We start from the raw sequence: 27,922 nt of genomic DNA, 5'->3' as shown, positions 1-27,922 counted from the left end.
CCGCTGTGCGCTCCCTTTTTTTTTTTTTTTTTTTTTTTTTTTTTTTTTTTTTTCCGGGCGGCCCCAGCGGCTGCGTACTGGCCGTGGGATGGGAAGTGAAGCCCCAGCGAGCGGCGGCGGCGGCGGGGCGGTGAGGAGCGGCCGGGGGCGGGCGGCGGCGGCGCGGCGGTGAGCGGCGGGGCCGGGCGGAGCACTGCGGGCGCGGGCGGCGGCTGCACCATGGCGATTCGCAAGAAGAGCACCAAGAGCCCCCCGATCCTCAGCCACGAATTCGTCCTGCAGAATCACGCGGACATCGTCTCCTGCGTGGCGATGGTCTTCCTGCTGGGGCTCATGTTCGAGGTGAGCGCGGCCGCTTCCAGGGCCACGTCGGCCCGGGAGCGCGGGGCTGCGGAGCCCCGGGGGCCGGGGTCGCCGTGTCGCCCGAGGCGGACGCGCCCCCTGCGCGCCCTCCCCGCCCGCCCGCCGGCCGCGCCGCGCAGTTCCTGGTTCCCGCGGAGGGTGACGTGGCGGCCGGCGAGGGGCCGGGGCGGCGGGGCCGGGGCGGCGTGGAGGCCGCGCCGTGGTCCCCGGGCGGGACCGCGTGGGGCGGAGCGAGGACCGCGGCCCACGGCGGCAGGCCGGCCGTGTGCGCGCGTGTCCCCCCCTCCCCCCCGTGCGGTGACTCCCCGCCGGTCACCCAACTTTTTGCCCCGACGCTTGCTTTTTCCTCAGAGAAACGAGAGCTGACAGAGCAATGGAGGTCCCGACCCGCGGGGCCGACGAGTCGGGTGATTTCCTCTTCGTCGTGCGCGAGGGTGGCAATGTCAGGCGTGTGTAAAGGCGCCTCCCACGGAGCTGGTGTTTTGAGGACTGGCTCACCAGCTGTTGAATGTGGGTGATACCCACGTTGCAAGGTGGACGCCGTAACGTCCTGCGGGTGTTTCCCCCGCGCTCCCCCGTGCGCACTCCCACGTCCCACCCCCTTTGCCTTTTTGTATGTTTCTCCGTAACCGCATCCGACAGGCCGATTACTTATTCATTGTCTGTCCCCCCCTCGCCTGGACTGGAACCCCAGTGGGGGGCAGACACGGGGGGGGGGGTTCTCACTAGTCTGTTTCCAGGGCTTAGAGGAGCGCCTGGGATGGAGGCGGTGCTTTAAAAATGTTTGTTGAATGGATGACGTTGGGGAATTCTTGAGGAAAAACTAGTTGAATGAGACAGCCAGTGACCCAAAGACGAGTAACATTGTTAAATGGAGGCCGTGTGGGTTCTTAAACGTCCTGAGGTAACTTCACGTTTTAAGTTTATTTTTGCGTCTCTTTAAATGGGCGATCGATTTTTGTGTGTGTGTGTGTGTGTTTTTTTTTTTTTATTCCTGACCGTGTCATTTGTGTCCGCTTAGTCCACGGCGAAAGGAGGGAGGTGGTAGGTGCGGTGGAAGTCGAGGGAAACTAACATAAGGTCGCGTGCTTCGTTTTAGGCTTGGCCCTTGCGACTTACCCACGGAGTGACCTAAGGCTACGCCTCCGGTTTTCTGCTCTTGTCAGGTCACCGGGGCTATTCTCGTTGCCATTGTGGCCACGATCAGATACTATGCTAGGAAGGCATTTGGTTTATAAAGTACTATATGAATGGATCGTATTGTTAAAAATGCAGGGCTCAACATTTGTACTCACGTTGTGAATTTTGTATTATAGTTTCTGCTTTGATACTATAAGTAATATTTTGTATATGCAATATATTCAACAGTTGTGTAAAACTTGTCATAACCCGTCTCCACATAAGAATGCCTAACTTTAACAATATAATGTCGGAGAAATATTACCTAAAAGGTATGTGTGCGATGCTTTGGATGAAATGGACTATAAGTCAGAAAGACTGACATTTAGAAATGGTATAGCTTTTCTTTCATGTAAAATATTTCGTATTCTCTTATCGCGTTGCTAGGGAAGCTCACCACCTGTCTACCTTGTGCCACGTGTGTTTTTAACCGTGGATTTTCACCTTTACGTAAATCTGTAAAATTTATAAATCTGAGTAGACACAATAAAGATCTAAACAGAAGTGTTACAAGTCAGTTCAAAAGCAAACATTACAATCACATACAGAAGAGGGAAGTTTGTGCAGGTTGTACATTTTACCATATGTTAAAGTTGTAGGATTTGAAAGCATGTTGTCTATGTATGGGGAAAAAAATTGACCAGATTGCGTTTGCTATTTCACTTGAAAATAGTTGCTGCTGAATCTCCAAGTTAACCTAATTATGGAATGACAGTATTTGTGCTAGAATCATAGAGAAGTTGATGTCTTTATAGTAGAACTGTTAAGCCTTTTGTGTAAATAATATAGCGGAAATGTCAGAGGATTTGTGGTGAATTTGACAAAGCAATACCAGATACTGTATTACTAGCCCAAATGAAGAGTCTGTATAGATAAAGTAGAAGCATGCTGTAGATGCTGGAGCTTAAGGCTTCCATCCATGTTCAAGTTCAGGCATTACAACTTGCTAACTGGATACACTAGGACACGTCATTTAACTTCTCAGAACTAGTTTCCTTTTCTGTGAAGTGGGGCTCACTGGCTTACTCTGAGAATTAAATTAACTAATATGTATAATGACTAGTTCAGTGCTTGGTTTATAGAAGACATGCCATAAGTGGTAGTTCTTATTATTCCTTTGATCACAGTGGGAAAATACAAGATAGCGTTGTTATATGAGAGAAGAGTCCCAACAGTTAGCATCTAAAGGGATTATGTATACTGAGAAGATTGATGAGGTGGTAGTCTGTTGGGGGAAATACAAGAGTTTAATTTCCAGGAAACTTCATGTTATCAAAAATTGCTTATGAATTTTCAAATCATGTTTTTAGTACAGTCAGCATCTGTTTACATATTGCAAATCATGGTCTACGGTTAATGGCTTCACAGTTGAGTTGGGAAAATTTGCACACAGTCGAAAAATGTAAGGATACTTAGGAAGCTTTCTGAAAGAGCTACAGAAGGAGGAGTTAGGGGTTTCCTAGAGGAATAGTGTCTTCCGGAAGGGAGATATTTTCCAAATATTCAGGAGTCTAGGTTGTGTGGACCATGCAGGTTTGGGGAACAGTTACAATTACCACTATCTTGGAACAGCGTGAAGGATTTTTGTTGTTGTTGATTTTTTAAGCATGACCTGTCTTAATGCCAACATTTTCTTTCCTTGTTTTTAAGAACTTAATTTTATATAAGCTGGTGGGGACGTGAATTTGATATTCAGAAACTGTCTCTTTATCTTACAGGCACCCAGTCAATGTAATAGTTACATCAACCTTTAACAAGTGTAAAATAGTTAACATCTCTATATAAGAAAACAAAACAACAACAAACAAATGCCAAGCCCCAGTGGTGATTACTTAATTAAAGAAATCTTATGACTTTCACGATGTTGCGTACAACATAGAATTAAACAGTTCATTACATTTGTGGTAACCTGTTTAAGATGTATCTGAATAAGTCTCATTTTATTCTTGCAAATGGAGCATAGCACTATAAATATCCAGAACTGACAGAAACGCAGCAATTTTAATTTTTAGTGCATTATATATTTCTGTAGTATATTTTATTCCAAACTGATTTCTCTTACTATTGATTAATTGTAAAATTAGTTTAACTAAAGCCGTGCTGGCGGCGGTGTGAGGCTTAGGGGCCCAGGAAATGGCTAGGAGTATGATTACTGGTTTCATTTTTATGTAAACTTTTTTGGGGTGTGTGGTTTGCATTTTTTTTCTCTTCTTCTTCTACTTATTGTCGCATGCTAGACTAGCAGGAGGCCAAACTTTAATTTTATTTGGAAGTTTAGCATAGTCTAATTTTTGCTTTTGGAATTTGATATTGAATTTATCGTTGAAGAATTTCACTTGTCGTTTGTAAGGGACTCCTCAACAAAAGTCATCTTCGCTATGGTAGTGGTGACCTTGTATTGTGAATTAGAAAGAGGTGTGTGTGTGTGTGTGTGTGTGTGTGCGCGCGTGCGCTTATATATATGAAGTCTAAAAGATATTAAAAGAAGTTTAGTAATCAGTCAAATTTATTAAAAATAATGGCATGAAAGCAGTGTTCCCCTGGAACACTGGAATATGGAAACATATGCCATCATTCTGCTCTAACACATCCATGTGAATGACCCAAACTGTAACAAAAAGCCTTACTGGCCTTTTGTGTTCTGGTGACCTTTACAGCTACTGCAGTTAAACAACTCGCTGGAGTGGTCAGACCCTGGACTTGATCACGCAGGCCTGCCTTGTTTCCAGCGCCTGAATTCCACTATAGCTTAGCTCAGCCACAACTTCCCTGTTCTTCCCTCCCTGCTTCTGCTGCTCATCTGCCAGCTCTCCAGCTAGTCCAAGCTTTTATGGCCCCTTGGCCCCTGTTCCTTTTCTCCAGCGTATTAGCCCCCTCGTTGCCTTGCTTTTCCTGCAGTCTTTACTTGGCCACACTCCTCCCAGGCCCTCAGCTGCTTTTCCTCTTGGTCCTTCTCTCTATTCACCCTGCAAATATCTAGCCATGGATCTAGCCGACCCTCTGCCTTCTCTGTCTCCCCGTTCGTGGATTGCTAAGAGTTGCAAGAGAAAGGCATGTACTCGTGCTGATAGATTATTATTACAAACCAAAGGTTTCTACCTTAGACATCAGTTAACACCCAGTGATCTTTGTGCTTCTCTCTGGCCTGCCCCTTTCCTTAAAGAAACTATATAAAAACCATTATTCAAGTCCCCAACTATGCTTCACAGATGACATTGCTTTTTTGCCACATGGAAAATTAGAGTTTATTAGATGTGAATTTCTTCATTTTCCTGCCTTTTGAACTTCTCTTTCTCATCCGTTATTACCTTCCTGGCCTAAGAAGAAACTGTTCGATTAACTTCTAGCTCTATCCTTACATTTCATTCCTACCAGATCTTGCCATCCATTATTCCTGTCTACGTTTAACTTCTCCCTTTTCCCTGGCACCTTCCTGGTTGCCCCCACACAAGCTCAGTCTCTCCCACCATAAAAACTACGTAAATCGTGACCTGGCACCGATTGCGAGGTACCACTTGTTCCTCTTCTGTTCTTCGGTCGGCTGTGATGTGGCTTCGTTCTCACTGCTGTGTTGGAATTACTCAAACCACGACCACCGATGACTCCTTAAATTGTCCAGTCCATTGCACTCTTTTCCTGCCACATCTCTTTTGAAACTTTTGACTTTATTAACCACACCCTTTTGAAATGTTTCCCCCTTGGCTTTTGGGGTGTCAGGCTTTCTTCATTCTCTTTCTGTCTCTCTGATCATTTCCTGTCTTGCCACCAGCTTTTTCTTTGCCCACTGTGAGGTCTGATGGCCTACTTGTCTATGAATACTGTGCACTCTCCCTAGACGGTGTATGTTCTGCCACAGCTTCAGCTACTACCCATAAATAGAACTGCACACGGCACAGACCCTGAGGTGGGAGGAATGCAAGAGGCCAGGGAGCAGGAGGAAATGTCTGAGATGAGGCTGGAGGCCAAGGGGAGGAGTCAACCCGTGGACTGTGGCGTGGGCCACATTAAAGACTTTGTTCGTTAGTCCAGAAAGAATGGGAGGGCCGGCCTGGTGAATCAAGTGGTTGGAGCCCCCTGCTCCTAACAACGAGGTCGCCGGTTCGATTCCCACATGGGCCAGTGAGCTGCGCCCTCTACAGCTAAGATTGTGAACAACGGCTCTCCCTGGAGCTGGGCTACATGATCAGAAGATAATTCTGGTTGCCGTGTGGAGTATGTGGGCTTGAGTGACCACTTAGTAAGCCACAGCCAGCAATTTTTCCCTCTCTTCAAAATTCTCCTGTCATGCCAAAATAAAATCTAAACTACTTAGCTCAACAAGGAGGGCCCTTTCTAGCACTTGATAGCTTTTCTAGGCTTTTCTACCACGTCTGATGTGTACCCATGGCAGGACTTGTGTTTACTGCTAGTTAACCTCTGCACCTTGTGTTTCTTCTACCTGTACTGCCCTCTTCATCCCCCAGTCAACTTTTATTTTCCAGCGAGACGGCTCTCACACCACCCCACCACATCCTCTGAGGAGCCTTTCCAGAACATGCCTCAGTCCCCACCCAGGAAAAAAACAAAAACCAGAAAAGTTCGTGTTTATCCTGAGTGCCCATTGGGGCTGATTCTACAGTATTATAACAATGTCTTTACCTATCTTCCTGCTCCAACTAACCTCCTAGTCATCAGGGGTTATATGATTTATCTTTGTTACCCTTTCTTGTGTAGCACAGTGCCTAGTGCCTATAAATATTCAGGAAGCATTCCATTTTTCTATTCTGACTGCTTTTACCAGTAATCAGGTCAGTTAAATATTTATTGACCACTTAGCTATCTATGCCAGGTGTGTGGGAGATTAACACACACACACACCCCAGAACCTACCTTTGGTCCATTTTTGTCATGGTATCTGTGCTTCCTTTTGTTAATTTACATTAAAATTTTTTCTTGCTGAGAAAAAATTGTGTGTTCATTGTACAGGTCTAGAGCAGAGAAACATTATCTGTCAAATCACTGTTTACTGGAACTGCGGAGTGTCTCTTGAAGTCTTACAGTGAGGAATGAATTACACAATATCTCTAAATGCAGAAGGCTCTAGTGAATTATGTGAACTCAGTTCCGTGGCAATCAGGAATCCCATTTGTGCCACTCAGGGTGCCATAGGAACTGGGGTGCACTCCGTTCTTAGATTTGGGGACAAAACTTGTAATATCTTCCCCTGATCTATCCAGGAGGTCACAACTTGACTTGATCTTTTTTTTTCCTTTCTAGATAACAGCAAAAGCTGCTATCATTTTTGTTACTCTTCAGTACAATGTTACCCTTCCTGCAACAGGTAGGTGGTTTCCTTTTGGAATGTTCTGTTTACATAGAAAAGTTCAGTCGGACAGACGTGGAAATTTCCGAGAACACCAGGTTCTTCATTAATTTTTACAAGTCTCATTCGTGATTAGATCATTACTATGATGAGTTTATAATGCAACATCTGATGTTTTTGGTTGACTGTGCCCTATATATTATGTGAAAATCAGTTTTTATGTGTTTAATGTTTGTTGTATATTTTTGTAAATGGGCTTGAAATTCCATCATAGAACTCTTTGTTTTTGCCTTCTCATCTTTTCATAAGAAAATCCTAAGCATAGATATTTTACATTTGTTTCAAATGTCATTGTTCAGTCAAGGTTTGCAAAGACACGATGTTTAGGTTCAGTTTTTCTGGCCTATGAGTTGTTTTGGACGTAAGCCTATTTTATTTTTACTTTTTCGTTGTGCTCTACCTGTGACATTATTTTGATTAGAGAGGATGTCAGTAAGCTCTAGGGGACATTTGGTAATAGTGCCCAAACTATACCTTTAGGTTTTATTTCAAAAAAATGATATTTTATATATATTATAGTTTTCTAAATTATATTATGTGAAAATCAAGTTGTTACTGGAAGTTGATGGTAGTTGAATACACTAATATAATTAACTAGCATGGGTGAGGGATGGGGTATTCAGTTAATAAAATATTAACATATTCAGGCAGTAAACTTGCCCTGAATCTCTCTATTTAAAATTTAAGATCAATTATATAACACTTGAGTTGGGTTTTTGCTCAATTACAGTAGTACCTCAGTTTTCGAATGTCTCCATTGACAAACATTTCGGTTTACAAATGCCGTAAATTTTATGGATCTGTGGTATCATTAGATAGTAAAATTCATGCTAAATTTGCAGTTTTAGGGGTTGATTTTAAAGGTCTGGAATGGATTAATCCATTTTGTGATGCTTTCTATGGGGAAACCACATCTCGGTTTTCGAATGTTTCAGAACTCGAACGGTCTTCCGAAACAGATTACGTTCGAAAACCGAGGTACCACTGTATACAGTTTTGTGAATATTTTATTTAATGACTTAGATATCAGATTACTGAAAACCACAGAGTTGTTTTGAAATTTGAATCTGCCAGAGAAGAATGAAGCACTTCTACCAATTCCCAAGTATTTGATTAAGATTGGTTCTGAACAATTATAGCAATTTCAAGGATTAAAAACCTCAAGTAGCTTATAGATCAAAATTAAATCAAATGTAAGTTAAATCAGGTTTTCCTTTAGAACCATAATGTGATGTCTAGTTTGAAAGTAGAAGTAGAAGGTAGAAAGTTTCAAAAATTCCTTGAAAAGACAGGCTATAACTTTAAGATAACCTAAGTATAACCTAGTCTCAACCCCTGGGATAAGATCAGTTTTACAATCTGCCCAGGCATCTGAGTGTGGCCACCCCTCCCGTTTTTTGGTTTTTGATGGCTGTGACTAACATGTGTCAAGTGTTTCCGAAGCTTTTGATTTCCAGACAGTCTCCTCAATTTTTTTTGCTCCTGATTCAAGATGTCCAAAAAGCAAATTACCATGATGTTTCTGTAGTACTTATTTATTAGTTTAGTCATCTTTTGTTTGTTTCCATAACTGTGTTGTACTTAGTGCTGTTTTTAAAATCTCATGTATATTTTTGTGTCTGTGTGTCCTGTCCTTTTTGGCCTTCAGAAGAGCAAGCCACTGAATCAGCATCCCTTTATTACTACGGTATCAAAGATTTGGCTACAGTTTTCTTCTACATGCTAGTGGCGATAATTATTCATGCCATAATTCAAGAGTATGTGTTGGATGTAAGTATACAAACTTAGAAATCTACACATTGCAAAATACTAGCTCTCCGGGTGATGATAGATATATGTTGAATGTATTTTGTAATCTTAATTATTGATTGTTTTTATTTTTAGAAAATTAACAGGCGAATGCACTTCTCCAAAACGAAACACAGCAAGTTTAATGAATCTGGACAGCTTAGTGCATTCTACCTCTTTTCTTGTATTTGGGGCACATTCATTCTAGTATCTGTAAGTATGTACTGTGTTTAAATTTTCATCTCTCAAAATACTTACGTTATATACCCAGAGCAGAAAATGATGTCCTGTTCTTTAATTCTCATAAGCAAATCCTGAACCTTAGAAAAATCCCTCTTCCATTGTCCTTCTCCGAGATGAAGCATTTTGCCATTGAATTAGTATAAAGTCAAGTCTCATCGATAAGCCTCTTTTAGTTTTTTATATAGCAAAAATTCTAAACTGTATTTAATGTTTCAGAAAGCCTTACTCATTTTTAGTCAATCTGAATGTTATTTTTATATCTCATAGTCATTTGCAGAGATCTCTATATTAGCAAAAAGGGTAAGATGTCAGTGATACTTTTGCTAGGTTACGTGAGTGGTAGTGTTTCTAGTCATTTCCCCTTTTAAAAACAGTTCAGATATTTTTCCAAGCAACTTAAAATGTTGATTGACTTTTCAGTTAAGGCTATCTAAACCTCTAAGCGTATCATTCTAACTAACAAAGGGGGAAGGCAGTGTCTACTTTAATATTAGTAATAGCAATCCCTTCAAGTTACATGAACTCCAGAGTTTACATACTATTGAGTTTGTCAGGACACCCAATTTTTTTTAACACCATGTTAGAGATGAATAAATATGCAGAGTGGGTTTTCCAGGGTACAACACTTACTGTTGGCAACTGACCAGAACTCAGCCTTTGCAGTCAGTGCTTATTCCATTTTATACTGATGCTTTATAGATACCCATAAGTTTCAGCTCAAAAATCTATCTTACACATTTTTTAAAACTATATTAAAAAGTTACATTTCAGTAGGAAATATTCTTACTAGAGATAGGTAACGTTAGATTTTTTTTTTTTTCTTGTGCAGTAATTCTCACTGACTAAGAAAAAGGTTTGGTTAGTACGTGGACGTAATCCTATGAAGCTTGGCAGCACCTTGGTCACCCATCCCCTGTCACGTGCTGCCTCTTTCCTGAAACCCTTCTCTGATTACCCAAGAGAGAATTCATCTCTCCCACAGCTCTTGTACCTCGGATATGTACCATTACTGTTTTTCGGTTGTTTGATGTTTGTTTGCATACATGTATTTTTTTATGCTACTGAATTGAAAGAATTTATAAGGCCAGGAATTATGTCTTATTGGACTTCGTATCTCTCATATTAACTTTCACTTCACTGAAGTAAGCAGTTCAACTGAATTGACAATAAGTAAAACAACTGCAAAGTTTGACTTCAGTGGGCTCTTTGGAACTTGATGTGGGGAGTTGTAAATGTGCAAGAAATGAAAATACTGTCTTATCTTCCAAGAAGTTTACATTGTACTGATAGACTAATTTTTATATCTTCTTTCTTAGGAAAATTACATCTCAGACCCGACTATCTTGTGGAGGGCTTATCCCCATAACCTGATGACGTAAGTCGTTTCTGGCAGGCTTTTCATAGTTAAGGACCATGGTTATGTCACTTTTAAGCAGAATTCATTCTTATTCTCCCTAGGGCCGTACGCAGATGCAAACAGTAGTGTGTCTTTGGCAGTCCCGCTGCCATACATAAGAAAAAAAATTCTTGTGTGCTTTTTTCAGCATAGAACCTTTTTAACATGTGTGTTAGCTTGACGAAACTGATTTTAATAAGAATCTTTAATTTAGTGCTATTTTCCCTCTCTTCTCCCTCATCCTTTCTCCTCACAGCTCCATCTTCTCCATACTTTGCTCCTTTTCTTTGCCCCCGTCTCTTCACGCCTTCCACTTCTTATTCTTTTATACTATAAGCTTGAAGGTAGGGATTGTTTCTTTGTTATCTTTCTAGCCCCCAAAGTTTCTATACAGTACTGCAAGAAGCTTAGTGGTTACAAAGACATTCAACTAAATTATTCGTTCTTCCAGCTTAGTTCTAGTACAGCTGTTCCGTGTTTTTCCTGTATTTCAGCCTATATTGTTTCACTTTCCTGAATTTGTCATTTTGGTGTAGAATATGTAGTATCCATACATTGTCTCGACTGGTCTATAATCATCTCGTTTATGTAAGTCTTCGATTATGCCTGAGCCCATCGAGACAGTCTGTGCCTGGACAGCAGTAGAAACTCTCTTGTTATTTTATAGTCTTTGTTGCGCCAGGCGACAGGTGCTTGTCACCTGGAGATCACTTAGGAAATGCACTGTGATTTGAGACCCGGAATAAAAGATAATAAGGGAATAATATGACCGTGCATATCTGTGTTTAAGTCCAGCAATAATACCCACTCTGCTGAGTCATTCTGACTTTTAAAATTAGATTAATTCCATGAACTTTTATAGAGCGGGGTTATAAGCTCATATTTATGTGTGACTCCATCTCTCCCCCCCATCCCAGAAATTATTTCAGATTGGCTTGTGTTTTCTATTTTAGCCTTCTGGAGAATCAGGAGAGGGAGAATAAAGAGAAAACAGAAGGGCTAGAGGGGCATAATGCACAGAGGAGCCTTGATTCTAGACTGACTAGAGTATGTCTCCCAGGGCACCCTTCTGTGCCTCACTCCTCTCTTTAATCCTGCTTTGCCTCCACGTATTTGGGACTCTCAGTATTCCAACCGGGTAGAATTACTCTATTTCACTAAGAAAAAAGTCAGGGGACATTTGAAATTGGGATTATCCCAGTTTCAGGTATTGTTTAATCTGTGCACTTTGCTTTTGTGTCACTCTTTTGCCTTTCCCACTTCCCTTTTGATGAAACCTTGTAGATCTGTGCCTAGACTCCCTCAGTCACGTTCCTTATGTTTTCTGTCGCTAACATGACAAAAGAATCAGTATGAATTAACTAGTAGACAGGGGGTTCTGGTTCCTCCCAGCTAGCTTGCATCTTAACAGTATTCTGCAGAAGGTATCTTTCTTCTGCTGTTTCATCCAGAGGAACTGACTGATGGTAGGAGTATCCTAGGGAGACGGGACGTGGCTGTGGGAGAGTTGTTTTAAGGAACACAGAGTGTTGTAAGGGGACCTGAAATGATAACACAAACTCACTGCTTAGTATATTCTGATTTCCAGAGTTTGGTTTTTATTCTTTTTAAAGTATTATGCTTTAAAAGGTATTTTTTACTTTCTTGTGTTATGCAGATTTCAAATGAAGTTTTTCTACATATCACAGTTGGCTTACTGGTTTCATGCTTTTCCTGAACTCTACTTCCAGAAAACCAAAAAAGTAAGCTGGGATTTTGTGATTTAAAAAATTATCTTGTCATTTTTTCCCTCTTTTGAAAAGTCCTTCTAAAATTAAATATTTCCTAATGTCTCTAAGCTCCCTCTCACCTCAACTCTTCCCCCATTCTTCTCCCAGCTGCCATCTTTCCGCAAAGACTAAGTATCCTTAGCTATTTATTGAAAAAACCTTTGGTCATTATTGTAACTTAGAATGGGATCTTTTACATTTGACATGCTGATTGCTCGTTTTAAAATTATGTTAGTAGTAATTTAAAGTAAATTAAAATTTAAACAAATTTTGAAATGTAACATTAGTTTCATATTATTGATATTCTTAGCAGTTTCACAAGTGAGACCCAAAGGATTAATCAGATTATCTTACAACTGACAGTTCCTTGTGTAAGTCCCAAAGAAAAATTCAGTATTGAAAAAAGAAAAACCATAGTTAAATATTTCACCAGAGAAGCTTTTCCTGAGGTGGGCGGAGCACTCCCGTTTTAGCATGTGGGAAAGATGTTTGTATTATTTGAAAAAAGAAACTGCTAGAGCACTGCAGTATTCTTTTTTCTAGTTTTGCCCTCAGTACTTCTGAAGTCAGACTTCCATGACTTCACAAATCAACTTTATTTCCTTTATTTAACTCTTTCTCCTCTACAACCCATACTAACTCCCTGTTGCCTTAAACTACAAGCCACTCACCTGTGCTCTTAGGGTTTCTCTCATCTGTGCCACCCCTCCAACCCCGGTCCCTCTTTCTTCTCTCTCCTATACTTCGTTCACATGAATAGTCTCTCATTTTATAATCCCAACACAGCAGTTCTTTTTCCTGGAATACTTTTTCCCTATGATAAATGAATCAAGCACTTTTATTCGCTTTTTGAGGGAGAGATTATTTTAAAATTCCTTATATGAAATCATACATGGGTGAGGATATGGGTGAAACACTTTTGGTCATGAGTTAACAACTGTTGAAGCTGGATTATGGGTTCTTGGGGATTCATTATACTCTGTTGTATATATATTTACATTTTTCCACATTTAAAACATTTTTGTATTGCCTTACTTTGAGAAGCTTTCCAAAACAGAAGTGTAAGAACCCTTCCAATGACCAGTTTATCTCTGCCCTCTCAAATGCCACAAGCTCTTATTTCTATATGTACTACAAGTAGTTAATTGATGAATATAGGTACCTGATTTACTACTGTTTTTTGTGTCTGTGTTTTTTGTGTCCTGTGTGTCTGCCATTGATGTTATCTGCCGCGACTGAAAAACAGCACCAGTGAGAGCCCTTGTACTCTGTATGGCTTGAAAGTTCTTTTTATGTTGATTTCCTTCATAAAACAGGGTGTTTTTTTGGTTCAGTTGATTGTAAGGATTAGGACGATGATCCATAAAATCTTTGACCTAGAATTGTCTTGAGATAAAATTCTTAGACTCACAATTTCCAGTAGCCCTTCCATTTTCAGTAAGCACCTAGTGTGAACCGGAGAGGTCCGAGACCTGCACTGTCCCAAACAGTAGCCGCTAGTCACATTTAGATTAATTAGAAGTAAATAACAACAAAGTTCACTTTCTCGATCATGCTAGGCTTATATCAAGTGCTCATTAGCCACGTGGCTACACTGTCTGCCACTGTGGCCAGCAGAGACAGAGGTCGTTTCCACCATTGCAGGAACTTCTGCTGGACAGCGCTGCTGAGAGTCTCATAGTTTCTTGATGTCTTAGTACCATGGCTCAACTATTTAAAGCTTTCTTCATGTACTTTTGTACCCATGGACATAATACCTCTAGGTTTCATTATTAATCTGTATGTCTATATTGTGTTCATTGACCATGTAAGTAGAGGGACATTTCAAAGTAATTGTTCATTTTAGTTCCCAAAGCTCTTTTCTTATCAGTTCCTGCCAGATGGCATTTCTCCAGAAATGCGATCTCATTTTTATGGAATAATTTGCATATCTTAGAACTTGACTGAGACTATTTTTAACACCTACATATTGCAGTCAAAAGTAACTGTTTCAAGTAATTAACATAATTTGAAAGTAACAGCTGCATATGTGTTAAACAGTTTCTTAAAATTTACTCTGAAAAGTATTTTTGGAAGAACTCTTTACTGGAAGCAACTAGTATAGTGATTGTTTTGAGCTGATCCGGCAGAGAAATGAAGAAAGAAAGGAACACTGTTGGTAGCAGTTCAAGAGGTGTGTTAGTCACAAGTAACTCAGGGTTTTTTTAAGGAGAATATTTTAATTACATATAATAAGTATGCTTCAATATAAACAATCCTCCGTTTTGCCCATGTGAAGATTCAAAATGTAATTTCTTAGCCAACTTAAATATATGAGGTTTCAGGGAACTGGATGAAACAGCCAAATGTTTTTATTTCTAATATTCAGTGTATTTAGTTTAATTATATATCATATAAAGTATATTAAATTAGAAATAATGCCTTTCCCCACTCTTACTTCATGAAAGCCGTATTCACGCTTTTCATATGCAACCGTAATGTCATCCATTGATCACTAGAGCCACTTTTTGAATCCTCTCAGTTTTTCACAGTAGATCATCTTTACTGCTTACTGATTCCTCCACTAGACCTCTGTAAGCATTTAGAAATGATACATATTGAGGATTTTAAGGCTATGTATCTTACCCAAATATCTACTTGTTGTTCAGAATAAAGTAGATCCCTGTGAGATCTCTTTGAGAGCTTTGAAAAGATTTCAGTATGAGATGGCTCCATCCATGGCTTAGGGCATATATGTGATATCCAGTCTAAAGTTTATTTTTAGTATAGTGTAGTTAGGAAAAGTATTTTCTTATAAAAAATAGAAATTCTCTGAACTATACGAGTATGGCTGACCTTTTTAACAAAAAGATGTTGGAATAACAACCAAAAATGTCACTTGAAGTTATTTATAATTTTAAAATTTGGTTTAAGTGGACTATATTTATCAGATTTTCCATGCCAAATGAGACTGTCAGAATTTTAAGTCATCGTCTATGATTTCATCCTTAGGTAAACTACGTGAACATTAGCATTAAGGATATAGAAGAACTTGGCAAAGCTTTTCTAATAACCCATTTTCATTACAAATAAGGAAAACCTCATTTCTGGCTCAACGAAGAAAAAGCTCTTTTTTGTTGATTTACATAACAGAATCATAGGATGATGTGTGAAAACGTCTTGAGAAACCAGAATAGCTTTCTCTCAGTCACTTTTGGATTCATCTGGACTCTAGACTCTAGAACAGTGATGAGCTGCTTTTGGATGTTTCAATGCTATAATGTGGCCAGAGAACTGATACCATGAACTCCCTCTAAGAGGCCCTCTTCCACCAGCCTCCTCTGTTCTCCCCCACGCCCCGGATTCCGTGGGAACGTGTAAACCCCACGTGTAAGACCATGGTGCTGGGCAAGGTCTTTGTTGATGGCCTCAGACATGTAAGCACCCCTCCACAGGAGCTGTCACCCCATGAGGATTGAAGAATGGCAGAAGAATTTGGCCTAGAACAAGGATACTAAAAGTAGCCATTTTCTAAATGAGATCTAGATAGAATTTCTCATTTAAAAAATCATGCTACATCACCCTATTACCTTTGTATTTGTAAAATAATATGGCCGAGTTTTTAATCTAGGGTGTATGTGTTCTCCTGTTCCCCACAGTCTCCACCACTCCCTGTGGTACTATACTCATCTCTTGTCTCTCACTTATTTTTGCTTTTTCTCTGGTTAGGCTCAGAGTGTACAAACATTGCTTTAGAAAACAGCTGAAGGGAACGTTACTAGAAAACTGTTTCTTGATACTCTGTCCTTTTGAAAGCAGTAGAAACTATTTTGAAAACTCTTGCTAGGCATTTAATTGTTGTGAAGATAAAAGGTGGTGATGGTGTTTTACTCTCCATTTGGTCAACTATAAGAAAGGCAGGGCTATATGCAAAATTGAACCTGAATTTAGTCAAGAGGCTTTGGGTTTTTCCTTACCTAACGGCACGCACAACCTTACTTTACCTAATTAAGTTGAGATTTCAGACAAAAGATAAGAGAAATGGAATGGTTTATCGAAATGTAGTTTTTCTTGTCATTTATAACAGTGGTTTTAGATTTGTCAGAGAGGGAAACAAGCAGCTAGTTTCTCTGCTAAATGATGTATTTTTTAAACATATTCTTTAAATTTAAGTATTTCTTTAATCCTCCCAAGTAGTTACCCTTCAATAAAATGCTTTTTCCAGAAGTTATCCCAGTGGACTAATTTTTCCATTAATTTACATAAGTTTTTATGTAATGAAAAGAGTTTAATGTTCAATCAGCAATTCAAAACTAAAAAGCTTTCATTTATAAGTATTGAGGGTCCCCCTGGTCTGTTTTCCGTCAGAAATTTGCAGCATTAACGAGCACATCTGAAGGAATATGGCAGTATTTCCCCAATCAGGTCATTTACATGCCACCTTGCTGTAACTTAAAATGTTTTATTTTTAAAATTCTGGTTAAAGTGTTCTGTTTGGTACTATCTAAAATCATTTTGTACCATGCCAGTGATATACACACCACACTTTGGGAAACGTGTATATAGCATATCAAATTACATTTATAATACTACAGCTGAGCTGTTCTGAAATGATTGTGAGAGAATAAAAAGGTTTCCTGTGGTTGAACTTCAGCATTTTTTCTCAACACTTCTCTCCCTCTCTCCTTTGGGAAGGAGAAATAATTCATTTGAAGTTTGAAAATTATTTGGCAAAGATCTTAAGACTCTTATTCTCAGAGATAGTTCTTCCTGCAGTTGGAAGAGCCGCTTTGTAAACTTGGTGTTGTGTCTTGGGAGTTTGCCCCCGAAAGTCCCAAGACGTGGCACTACACAGGGTACCACTCGACTGTGTGTTCTGCCTTTTTAACACCAATCTGCGTACCACTCATACTCGAGAAGGGTTTTCAGCATCAAAACTATGCTTGTAAAATCTCTACTCTTTCTCAGAAAATTTACGTAGTAGCTCTCCACTGAAATGGAGGGGGAGAAATAGAGGACCAATTAGAGGCCTGTGCTCAGACAGACTAGATGCCGGAGAGTTTAGTGAGGAGCCAGAGGAATGCAGGTCAGCTTGCCGCCATTTTAATAGCTTTAATGACGTGAAGAGTGCTAACAGGCTAACAGGGCCTTCTGAAATCTGCCAGGCTAATATGCCATATATGTATGGGTAGGCTTTCCCTGACATCCAAAAGGAGAGCATTCTTAAACCTTTCTTAAGCCAAAATAGCGTAAAGCAAAGAAGCAGTTAATCACCTTAGGACACATCTTGCTAACAGATGCACAAAGTAAATTGAGATAAAGTACAGATGCTCACAGACGTGGTTCAAAGTTACGGTGGCCTGATACGGAGATGCTGAATGGGGCTCCCAGGGAAGGGGCTTGGCGGGGCCACCTGCTCGGGGTGGCACTGCCTCTGTAATGTCTCCTGCAGAACAAAGACTGAACGCTGTTTCCACCTTTCGCCTTTTTTCATAATCTTCTTCAGATTCCTTTTGATTAGCAAAAACAGATCCTAATGTGAGTCTTTCGTAAAAGCAAAGTAGCGTGAAGTGAAAAGCTGGGGGCCACCTATATATGGTAAACTGCCCAAATCAGAGAGTAGAAATGAGAGGTGCAGGCATTTTATAAATGAACAAGTGTTTATTGGGCCCCTCCAGGTATTTTGCAAACATTCTTGACTACAATCCAAGATGAAAAACTAGGTTTTACATCGTAATTGTGTGTGTGTGTGTGTGTGTGTGTGTGTGTGTGTGAGAGAGAGAGAGAGAGAGAGAGAGAGAGAGAGAGAGAGAGAGAGAGAGAGAGAGAGAGAGAAATCGGGAACAGTTTTCATGAAACAGTACAATGTGCTGTACACTCAAGCACTTTCTATTCTGTTTCATATTTTAAAAGAGGTTAGTGTGACCCCCTCGACTGATTTCGTGATCCACTAGTGGGTCTTGACTTACATTTTTTAAAAACACTTTCCAAGATAACCAGGTTGTTAGAGACTGTGGAAGAATAAAAGAGAAGCAAAAGAAAAATCTGGATACTTGGCTTACAGGGTTATTAAGAGGAGAAAAAATATACAATTAGGTGGTACTCTGAGTGAGAAGATAAAATTTTTTTTTTTTATTAATTTTATTGGGGTGACAATTGTTAGTAAATTTACATAGATTTCAGGTGTACAATTCTGTATTACATCGTCTATAAATCCCATTGTGTGTTCACCACCCAGAGTCTGTTCTCCTTCCATCACCATATAATTGATGAGAAGATAAAATTTTAACCTTCACTTTTAATGACTATTGCTGATAATGAACGGGACTAGGAGTGTGAGCTGAAAAATGTAAATACAAGTTTAGCAAAACATACAAGTTTAGCAAAACAAAAGCATCTCTATTGCTATAAACATTGCAGTTTTAGTATTAGGAGGACATCATTATGGTTATTAATATCGTGTCACGTAATAAATGTTTGTTATAAAAAGAACCATAGATCTTAACACTGAAAGGGATTTTGAGTTCATGGGATTCAAGCAAACCCAGGTGTTATTGACATGTTACAGATGTGGTAGCCGAAGCCACGTGAGGTTAAATGACTCGCTAACCGCGCCGTGAACTGGGATGAGCAGCGGGGTGGGGTGCGGGTCGGAAGAGCCTCGGGTCCACGCCTCCTGGGGTAGGTAGCACGTTGTTCACCACCACACTGTTCTGAGGGACAGAAATGTTGTGGCATGTTTTCATCTATAACGCAGTTTTCTGTTTACAGGAAGATATTCCTCGCCAGCTTGTCTACATTGGACTTTACCTCTTTCACATCGCTGGAGCTTATCTTTTGAAGTGAGTCGGGATTTTTCTTGGGTGTGTGTGGCCTGGGCAGAGACTGTGCCAATCTATCTTCACTGATAAGTCATTTTAAATTTGTTGTTTTAACAGCTTGAATCACCTAGGACTTGTTCTTTTGGTGCTGCATTATTTTGTTGAGTTTCTTTTCCACATTTCCCGCCTGTTTTATTTCAGCGATGAAAAGTATCAGAAAGGGTAAGTTGGTTAGCCATTTTATTTCTTGTGTAATTAAAGTCAGTACTGCGTTGCCAAGGGTCCTGCAGTTATACTACTTTGTAAGTTGTTAGAAGCAGCTTTAAATAAAATGAAACTATTCAGCAGTGCAGATTGGTATTTTATTCTCTAAAGTGGAGTCATTCTTAGGCTAGAGAGTGCTGTATTGGAACTTGTAATTTTCAAGGTTTTTTGGGTTTACTTTTCTAAATTCTCCAATTTCGCTAATACATGTTTTTCTTTTGGAGAAAGAATGATAGGGAAGTGAACTTTCAGAAGAAAATGAAATAGTAGATTATATCGCCTTAAAGATATTAAACTATTTTGATGGGAAAATTGAACTGAAAGCAGAATTGAAGCCGTATGACATGTAGAGTGTGAAGCCCTAAAAATAAAGGCAGAAGTGGGAATCTTATGAGAATTAGTGTCCTGTTTACAATGCACTTTTTGTTTTGTTCAGCAGTTTTAAAAATCATGCATACCATTAGTTCTGAGGATCATTAATAGTAGTTATATTTTTTTTAAAAAAGCACCAGCTAAACAAAAAAATCAAACATTTCTTTAATAGACTTCCTAGAACCTTAAGTATGCTAATATGTACCTCTAAAAGTGTGATATAACGTAGCACTTTCCAAACATTTGACTTGCAGAATCCTTTTGGCCGAAAAATAGGAAATGAGGTTTTAATGTGTGTTTTCTAAATAGGAGTCTGATTCCTACTAGAATATTTTCTTATCTTTGCCATTTTATGAATTGGGCTTATGACACTTTTTTTCCAGGTTTTCTCTGTGGGCAGTTCTGTTTGTTTTGGGAAGACTTCTGACTTTAATTCTTTCGGTCCTCACTGTGGGGTTTGGCCTCGCGAGAGCAGAGAACCAGAAGCTGGATTTCAGTGCAGGAAACTTCAATGTGTTGGCTGTAAGGTATGGTCAGTTTACTAATTTTCTCTCTTAGTACAGCTGAATGGTATGTATTATCTGAAAAATAAAGGGGTAAATATTGGGGCTAGGGAAACTATTCGTTTGGCTTGATTTCATACCTGTTGCAGTTTCCTGTGTCTAAATTTACATACCAAAGCATTTATTAAACTTCTGGGATTAATCATTAATGGGATAATTATTAACATAATCTTGGGAATTTAGTACTAAATTACTAGTATCAAAACAAGGTCGACTGTTCAATGGCATTATTTTGATCCACTCTAATATTTTGTTTATTTCTTAACATTCTCAGAGTTGCTGTTCTGGCATCAATTTGCATTACCCAAGCATTCATGATGTGGAAGTTCATTAATTTTCAGCTTCGGAGGTGGAGGGAACATTCTACTTTGCAGGCTCCGACTGTGAAGAAGAAACCAACGGTGACGAAAGGCAGGTCTTCTAGAAAAGGAACAGGTTTGTATTCAGTAAGCAGTGAAAAACCTGAAGTAGAAAAAAAAATTTTTTTTTAATGTTCTGGGGTCTTATTTATAATCTTACTAAGATTTAAAATCCTATAAAGAAAATTTTACTCTACTTTTTAGCCAATTAGCAGCAAAGTAATCTTTCCCCATTCTATAGCTTGTTCATTTCCTAGGGTCAGTTTTCTCCTGAAAAACTGTCTTCAGAAGCTGTCCTCTCAGTTTCTCTCTCACAAGTGTGTCTTGCTTGCTTGATTACTCTGAGACACTAGAGACCAATGTATAGGCGCAGTTTAAGGGAATAACTAACGTACAGAGAGAAACTTTGTGCTTTCAAGCATCTTATTAAAAAACAAAACCTCTTTACAACCCATCTGCCCTTTAGTCCCAAGTGGAATAGTTTTTTGTTTTGGTTTTGGTTTTTATAACATCTGACTGCTTGTTCCTTTTCTGGACATTTCATATAAATGCAGTCATACAACATGCGATCTTTTGCAACTGGTTTGTTTCACTTAGCATGTTCTTAAGGTTCATACATGTGTAGCATATATTGATACTTCATTCCTTTTTGTGGCCAAAAAATATCCCATTGTGTGAATATACAGTATTTTGTTTATCCATATATTGGTTGATGAATATTTGGGTTTTTCTCACTTTTTGGCTATTATGAACAGAGCTATAAACATTCATATACACGGTTTTGTTTGAATACCTGTTTTTCACTTTCTTGGTTATATGCCTAAGAGTGGAATTGCCGAGTCGTATGGTAATTGTACATTTAACATTTTGGGAGGACTGCTAAACCGTTTTCCAAAGTGGCTGCACCATTTTACATTCATTGTTTTGCATATTGCTATCCAGTTGTTCCGGCATTTGTTGAAAAGACAAATCTTTATTGATTGTCTTGATATTCTCGTTGAAAATCAGTTGATCATAAAAGTAAGAATTTATTTCTGGACTCTCAATTCTGTTCTCTTCATCTGTCTGTTCTTACGCCAATATCATACTGTCTTGATTACTGTAAATCTTTAGTAAGTTTTGCAGTCAGGAAATGTGAGTCCTCTGGCTTTATTCTTTTTCATATTATTCTGCATTTCCATATGAATTTCAGGATCAGCTTGTCAATTTCTGCAAAAAGCCCACTGAGCTTTTAAAATGAACTACCTTGAATCTGTAGACTGCCTTAAACATGAATGTCTTTCTATTTTAGGGAGGTCCCCTTTAATTTCTTTCAATTAAATTTTGTAATTATCAATGTGTTTAAGTCTCACATTTCTTCTATTAAATTTATTCTAAGTGTTTTATTCTTTTTTTATTCTTTTTGATGCTGTTATAAATAGAATCGTCTTCTTAATTTCAGTTTTGGATTTTTCCTTGTTAGTCTTCAGTAATACGGTTGACTTTTGCATATTAATCTTGTGTCCTGCAACATTGCTGAACTTACTAGGTTTTTTAATTATTATTATTTAATAGTAAAATTTTTGTAGATTCCTTTGCATTTTTAGTATACGGGATCATGTCACCTACAAATAAAGGTAGTTTCCCTACTTCTAGTCCTATCTAGATGCTTTTATTTCATTTTTTTTGCCAATTACCCAGGCTAGAACCTCCAGGAAGACGTCAAATAGAAGTGGCAAGGGCAGACATCCTCACCTTGTTCCTGACCTTGGGGTAGCTCCATTTGCCATTAAATATAAGGTTTTACCCATGGGTTTTTCCTAAATGGTCTTTCAGGTGGAGAAAGTTCCTTTCTACTCCTAGTTTACATATTTTGTTATTGAAAGGGTATTAGATTTTGTCACTTGCATTTTTTGCATCTCCTGAGATTATCAGATGGCTTTTGTCCTTTATTGATATCATCGATGACATTATAATTGATTTTTGAATGTTAAGCCACCAGTGCACTCCTGGGGTAACTATCACTTGTCGCAGTATGGAATCCTCTTTACTAGTTGCTTGATTTGGTTTACTAGTGTCTTCTTCAGGATTTTTATATCTGTATTCATAAAGCATACTGATGTGTATTTTTTGTAACATACCGATTCGCAAATATAAATACAATCTTGCATTTCTAGCATAACCCCAAACTGATGCTGATAATACATCACTTTTGCTGGATTGGGTTTTTTTTCAATATTTTGTTAGAATTTTTGCATCTGTGTTCATGTAAAAGATTGACCTGTAATTAGGGGTTTTTGTTGTTGGTTTTTTGTTTTGTTTTTGTAATGTCCTTGTCAGGTTTTGGTATCAGGGTTATGCTAGCTTTATAGAAAGTCCTGGACAGTTTTGTCCTTTGTAATATCAGCATTATTTCTTCTTTAAATGTTTGGAAGGATTCTCCAGTGAAGCTACCTAACCTAGAATCTTCTTTATAGGAAGGTTTTTAACTACAGATTCACATTGTTTAGTAGATAATAGAATTATTTAGATTTTCTATTACTGTACCTCTTTTGGTAAGTTGTGTTTTTCAAGGAATTTGTTTATTTTTATGAATTTGCAAAGGTATTGATATAAAATTATTCACAATGTCCTCTTGTTATCTTATTAATGCCTGTAGAGCAGCAGTGATTTCCATTTTTCATTTCCTGTGTTAGTAGTTTATGCCTTTCTCTGTTTTCTTTCCATCAGCCAAGAACCAACATTTGTCTTCCCCCCCCTTTTCTTCCACTACCCCCCACCCCCACTCCAGTTCAAGCCGTTGTTTCTCAGACTAGTTGTATAGGACACAGCTCCCTGGCCCAGGCTGGTATTATGAGCCTTGCACTCCCCCCAGCTGAGGCAGTCGGTCACCAGTTGTAGGTCAGCTGCTCACAGCAGCTCACGACAGCTGTCATCGGCTGCCGGCCACTCACACAGGTTGCCAGCCACCACACTGGCTGCCAGCCACTCCTGGCAGCACATGGTAGCCCATGGCAGCACAGAGCAGCTCACGACAGCACACAGCAGCTCACTCTGGCTGCCGACCACTCACACTGGCCGCTGGCCGCTCCTGGCAGTACACGGTAGCCCATGCAGCACTCAGCAATCTGTGACAGCACTCAGCAGCCCACTGCAGCTCACGCCAACCTCCGGCTGCTCACAGCAGCCCAGCTCCAGGGAGAGCTGTTCACAATCGTAGCTGTCGAGGGCGCAGCTCACGGGCTATGTGGGAATCGAACTGGTGACCTCAATGTTAGGAGCTCAGTGCTGCAACCACCTGAGCCACCTGAGCCACCGGGCTGGCCCACATTTGTCTTTTTTTGTTGATTTTTCTCAGATCATTTATTTCTGTTCTTACTTCCCTTTCTTTGGGTTTAATTTGATGCTTTGTTGTTACTGTGGTTACCTTCTTGACTTGGATCTTTAAATCATTGATTTTCATCCCTTCATGTGAATTACTTGCAGTTTAAGAGCAGACTTTTCCTTCAGCAGTGCTTCGGCTATACTTCACAAGTTGATAGGTCTTTTACATTATAAATTCAGTTTAAAATATTTTATAATTCCAGTTGTGATTTCTTTGACCCATGGCTTATTTATGAGTGCATTGTTAAATGCACAAATATTTTGGCATTTTCCAGTTTTCTTTCTGATACTGATTTCTAGCTTAATTCTCAGAAAGTTCAAGAACATGTCCGAATGAATGCAGTTCTTTGCAGTTTGTTGAGACTTCATTATGGCTCAGCATCACTTCAAAAGAATGCGAATTCTGTATTTGTTGGTATTATGCTCTAGAGGTGTCGAGTCAAATGTGTTCATTGTTGTTCAGTCTTGAGTCTTTGGTGGAAAGAGTTTTGCTTGTTCTGTCAGTTATTGTGAAAGTATTGACCATTTCTCCTTGTAGCTTGTAAGTTTTGCCTTAAGTATTTTGAAGATGCATTAAAGATTCATCAAAATATAGGGTGGTTATAAATTTCTGTGGAATTTGTCCTTTTTTATTATCAAATGTCCATCTCTATCTCTAGTTTGTCTGAATTTACTCTAGCTACACCAACTTTCTTGGAGTAAAATATTATGGTATAACTTTTCCTATATTTTTCTACTTTAAACCTTTGTTTGTCCTTAAGTCTAAATCGTGTCTATTATAAGCAGCATATATTTGGATTTCATTTTACTTCATTCATTCTGATAATTAGTCTTTGTTTTTGGCAGTTACACTGTGATGTACCTAAGTATGAGTTCCTTTGTAGTTATTCTGTGCTGTATAAAGCTTCCGGAATCTTGGCATGGTTTCTTTTCTTTTCTTTTTTTTAATTAAATTTATTGGGGTGACAGTTGTTAGTAAAGTTACATAGATTTCAGGTGTACAATTCTGTATTACATCATCTATAAATCCCATTGTGTGTTCACCACCCAGAGTATGGTTTCATGGTTTCTTTTCTTCAAGAATTTGGAAAATTCTTGACCATTTCTTCTTCAAATATTGCTTCCACCGCATTGTTTTTCCTATCCTTCTGGATAGGAATAGGAATACCTATTTAATACCTATGTTAAATTAACATAGGAATTTAATACCTATGTTAAATTAACGCTTTTACCATGTCCCTTATATCTTTTCATACTTTCTATCCTTTTTTCTCTGTGTTTCAGTCTGAGTATTTTTTTCGAGTTCACTAATCTCTTCTGTTTGCCTGATCTGCTATTAAACTCCTTTAATATGTGTGTTTTCTAGTTCTGGGATTAAAGATTTCAGTTCTCTGGTGAAATTCTTCATCTTCACATTTGTTTTTATTAATCATTGTTCTTTTACTGTCTGCCAGTTCCCAGCCTGGATCACCTGAGAATCTATTTCTGGTATTTTCTTTCTTAGTTTTCAGTCATTAGGCCTTGTTTTCTGGCATGCCTGGTAATTTTTCACTGAATAACGGACGTTTTGTGTAAAGATGTGTAGAAGCTTGGGATGAACTTGTAGAAGCCCTGGATTGAGTATGGGTAGATCCTCTGGATCATCGAAGCTGATCTATTTCCTGTTCTCCCTCATTCCTAGGACATCAACTGTTTATAAGGGCTTTCTTTCCCAATGGGCCCTGAATTCAAGTTACTGTCTCCCTGTCATTGTGAGAGTTCCCAGTTCTCTGTGTAGCCTTGTACTTTCCCAGAAGTTGCTTCCTGCTTGATTTCTCTTGAGTCTCGCTTGGTGCGTGCACATTTAGTGGTTGGCAAGTGCCTTGTGGGAGAAAGACATATAGCTGCCTTGGTTTTTTCCTAGCCTTTAAACAGCCATAGTTGTATTCAACTTTTACGGGTGTTTTTGGAGGGCAGGTTAGTCTGACATCAATTATTCCATCATAGATTGAGAAAGATGAAGGCCGTGATACACTCTTAAAACATAAGCGTTACCATCCTAAACACCCACTTTTTAACATGTTATAAACAAACTCCTAAGAACTTCATTTGTCTGCTGTCAAATGCAAAAGGTTTTTTATACCAAAAGCACTGCTCTAAAGACTATTATTTTAAAATTCTTATAATTGTTTTTTAGTTTTTTTATCTTCTGTCACTTTTTTCCTGCTTTCAATAGTAACTTTTTATTTTTTTTATTGAGATCTAATTGACATACTATAGTACTTTTCTTTTAATTTGCTACTTTCATATCACTGTGTTTAACATGTTATCAGGTTGGTTAAAATACTATTAGTGAAGATTAAGCACAGGTGAATAAGTTTCGCCTAAGGGGTATTAGAGTATATATTGGGTTTTAAGTTTACTTTTCTGAAGTTATCTTTAAGTATAAACATGATATTTGCACAAATTCATAAGAGAGTAACACTGATTCTTTCCTCTTTTCAGAAAATGGTGTAAATGGAACAGTAACTTCAAATGGAGCAGACTCTCCCCGTAATAGAAAAGAGAAATCTTCATAATGAATTCTAATCTAATTGTTTAAATGTCCCCAAAGAAATCTGCTTTTTACTATATCTTTCAGCACTAGAGATTTTTTTTCTGTTCTTGAAAATACAGTCTGTGTTCTTTGATTCTCGCTATTATACTGTTTGCATTTTTTTAAAGGGCAATTGACGGGGGAGGATATTTACTATGAGTGAGAAAAATATTTTAGCCTAGACTAAGCTACTTGCCTTCAGAATAGCTTAGGGACCACCACCATATTTTATTTTGTTTTTATCTTTGAACATTTTTCTAGTGATTTGGATAACTATTTACAAATATTCTACATATCAATGATACAATTTCTTGCTCTCACCAATTTTTTATATTAGCAAGATGGCCTATTCCAGCAAGGTCATATTTTTTAAGTTATCTTTCAGGGTAAAATGAAAATAGTATAAAGTTAGATGTCAAACTTTAATATGTTTTCAGTGTTCTCTAATTTTTAGGAATTTTTGTAGCCTTTACACCAGGGAAAAAAAAGATTTGTAAATTCGCCAAAATAATTGTGTGCTTTATATTATAGGTAATGGTTATTAGTGTTACATCCCCATTTTTTTAAGGAAAAAAAACCTACTATTGGTTACAATGTGTGGAGATTTATTACCATATATTGTATCAAAATATGTTCTGTTAACATAAAAGTACTTGTAAAGTAAAATCTTTCTTGCGCATTTTCAATACTTGTAAACTGGAGATCTGAAAATTAAATATTTGCTATAAAGAAGAAAATCTGATACAGCCCTTTTTAATATGTTTATTAATAATGACTCAATGGGGCGTGTCATATGTTCGATATGCACAGCATCTTAGAAAAATATTGTTTAACCTACAAATAATAATGCCTACTTGATTTATATCTATAAAAAGAATGTCGGGCAATTATATTTGGAAAACATTTAATGCACTAATCTTAAAGAAATTGAAAATTCAGGTGGATAAACAGTCTTAAAAAACAGTGCTTTATGTTATAACTATAGCTTTGGTCCCATCTTTAATTGAGAAGCATTTATCTGTATAAAACATATTTTTGGATAAAAATATATATATATTTGTATCTCTACAGAAAAGCTCTAAAAAACTTTTGAGTAAAATATTTGGTTCTCTTTTCTATAATTATCCTTTAAAATCCTTGTTAGCTGTGTTGGGTTTTTTGTTGTCTTTACAGTACATAATATTGTTCCTTTCAGTGTTTACCTCTTGTTCCCTATTTCTCACTCTGGTCACCAGCTGTTTGTGCCATTTTTAGTGTAAAAGGTGCAGACCTGCTAGGTCTGCAGTGTAATGAGTTGTCATGCTGCTAGGAAGTCGTGCTTTCTGTTTCCAGCTGTTTACCTACTTCCTGGAAAAAATAGTAGCTCTCTGTAGCATCATGGAGTTTCAGTGGAACCAAATTTTTGCCATTAAAAACTGGCATTATATCAAACCATTCATTGAGAAATCAATCAAAATAAAAAATTTTTACTTTCACCAGCTGTATCCTGGACGTTTCTTCATTGTTAGCAAGCTTTATACTATTTT

General features: G+C 38.4%; 1 protein-coding gene across 4 annotated transcripts; it reads left to right on the top strand.

Moving 5' to 3' along the window:
- Nucleotides 1-96: 96 nt before the first annotated feature.
- TRAM1 (translocation associated membrane protein 1) lies at nucleotides 97-27,879 on the top strand. 4 transcript variants are annotated; one of them, XM_081071127.1, is made up of 11 exons: nucleotides 97-342; nucleotides 6,799-6,862; nucleotides 8,553-8,674; nucleotides 8,789-8,905; nucleotides 10,252-10,310; nucleotides 11,989-12,073; nucleotides 18,851-18,921; nucleotides 19,018-19,122; nucleotides 19,920-20,063; nucleotides 20,374-20,534; nucleotides 26,306-27,879. In XM_081071127.1, the coding sequence occupies exons 1-11, from the start codon at nucleotides 220-222 to the stop codon at nucleotides 26,377-26,379; spliced, it is 1,125 nt and encodes a 374-aa protein (XP_080927253.1). In that variant the 5' UTR covers nucleotides 97-219; the 3' UTR covers nucleotides 26,380-27,879. The 4 variants fall into 4 exon arrangements, with proteins under 4 accessions (XP_080927253.1, XP_080927255.1, XP_080927254.1 ...); XM_081071129.1 differs by lacking the exon at nucleotides 97-342 and adding an exon at nucleotides 586-873; XM_081071128.1 differs by lacking the exon at nucleotides 97-342 and adding an exon at nucleotides 586-1,267.
- Nucleotides 27,880-27,922: the final 43 nt, after the last annotated feature.

Source organism: Rhinolophus hipposideros, assembly GCF_964194185.1.
Source record: "Rhinolophus hipposideros genome assembly, chromosome: 13".
Taxonomy (NCBI): Eukaryota; Metazoa; Chordata; class Mammalia; order Chiroptera; family Rhinolophidae; genus Rhinolophus; species Rhinolophus hipposideros.
This window is presented reverse-complemented; position numbering and strand designations above follow the sequence as displayed.

Excerpts from the sequence above, each read along its gene's own strand:
- TRAM1 (XM_081071127.1), top strand. The coding sequence starts at position 220 with ATGGCGATTCGCAAGAAGAGCACCAAGAGCCCCCCGATCCTCAGCCAC. Across the intron at positions 343-6,798 it reads TGCTGGGGCTCATGTTCGAG|ATAACAGCAAAAGCTGCTAT; the intron begins GTGAGCGCGGCC and ends TTTCCTTTCTAG. Across the intron at positions 18,922-19,017 it reads GCTGGAGCTTATCTTTTGAA|CTTGAATCACCTAGGACTTG; the intron begins GTGAGTCGGGAT and ends TTGTTTTAACAG.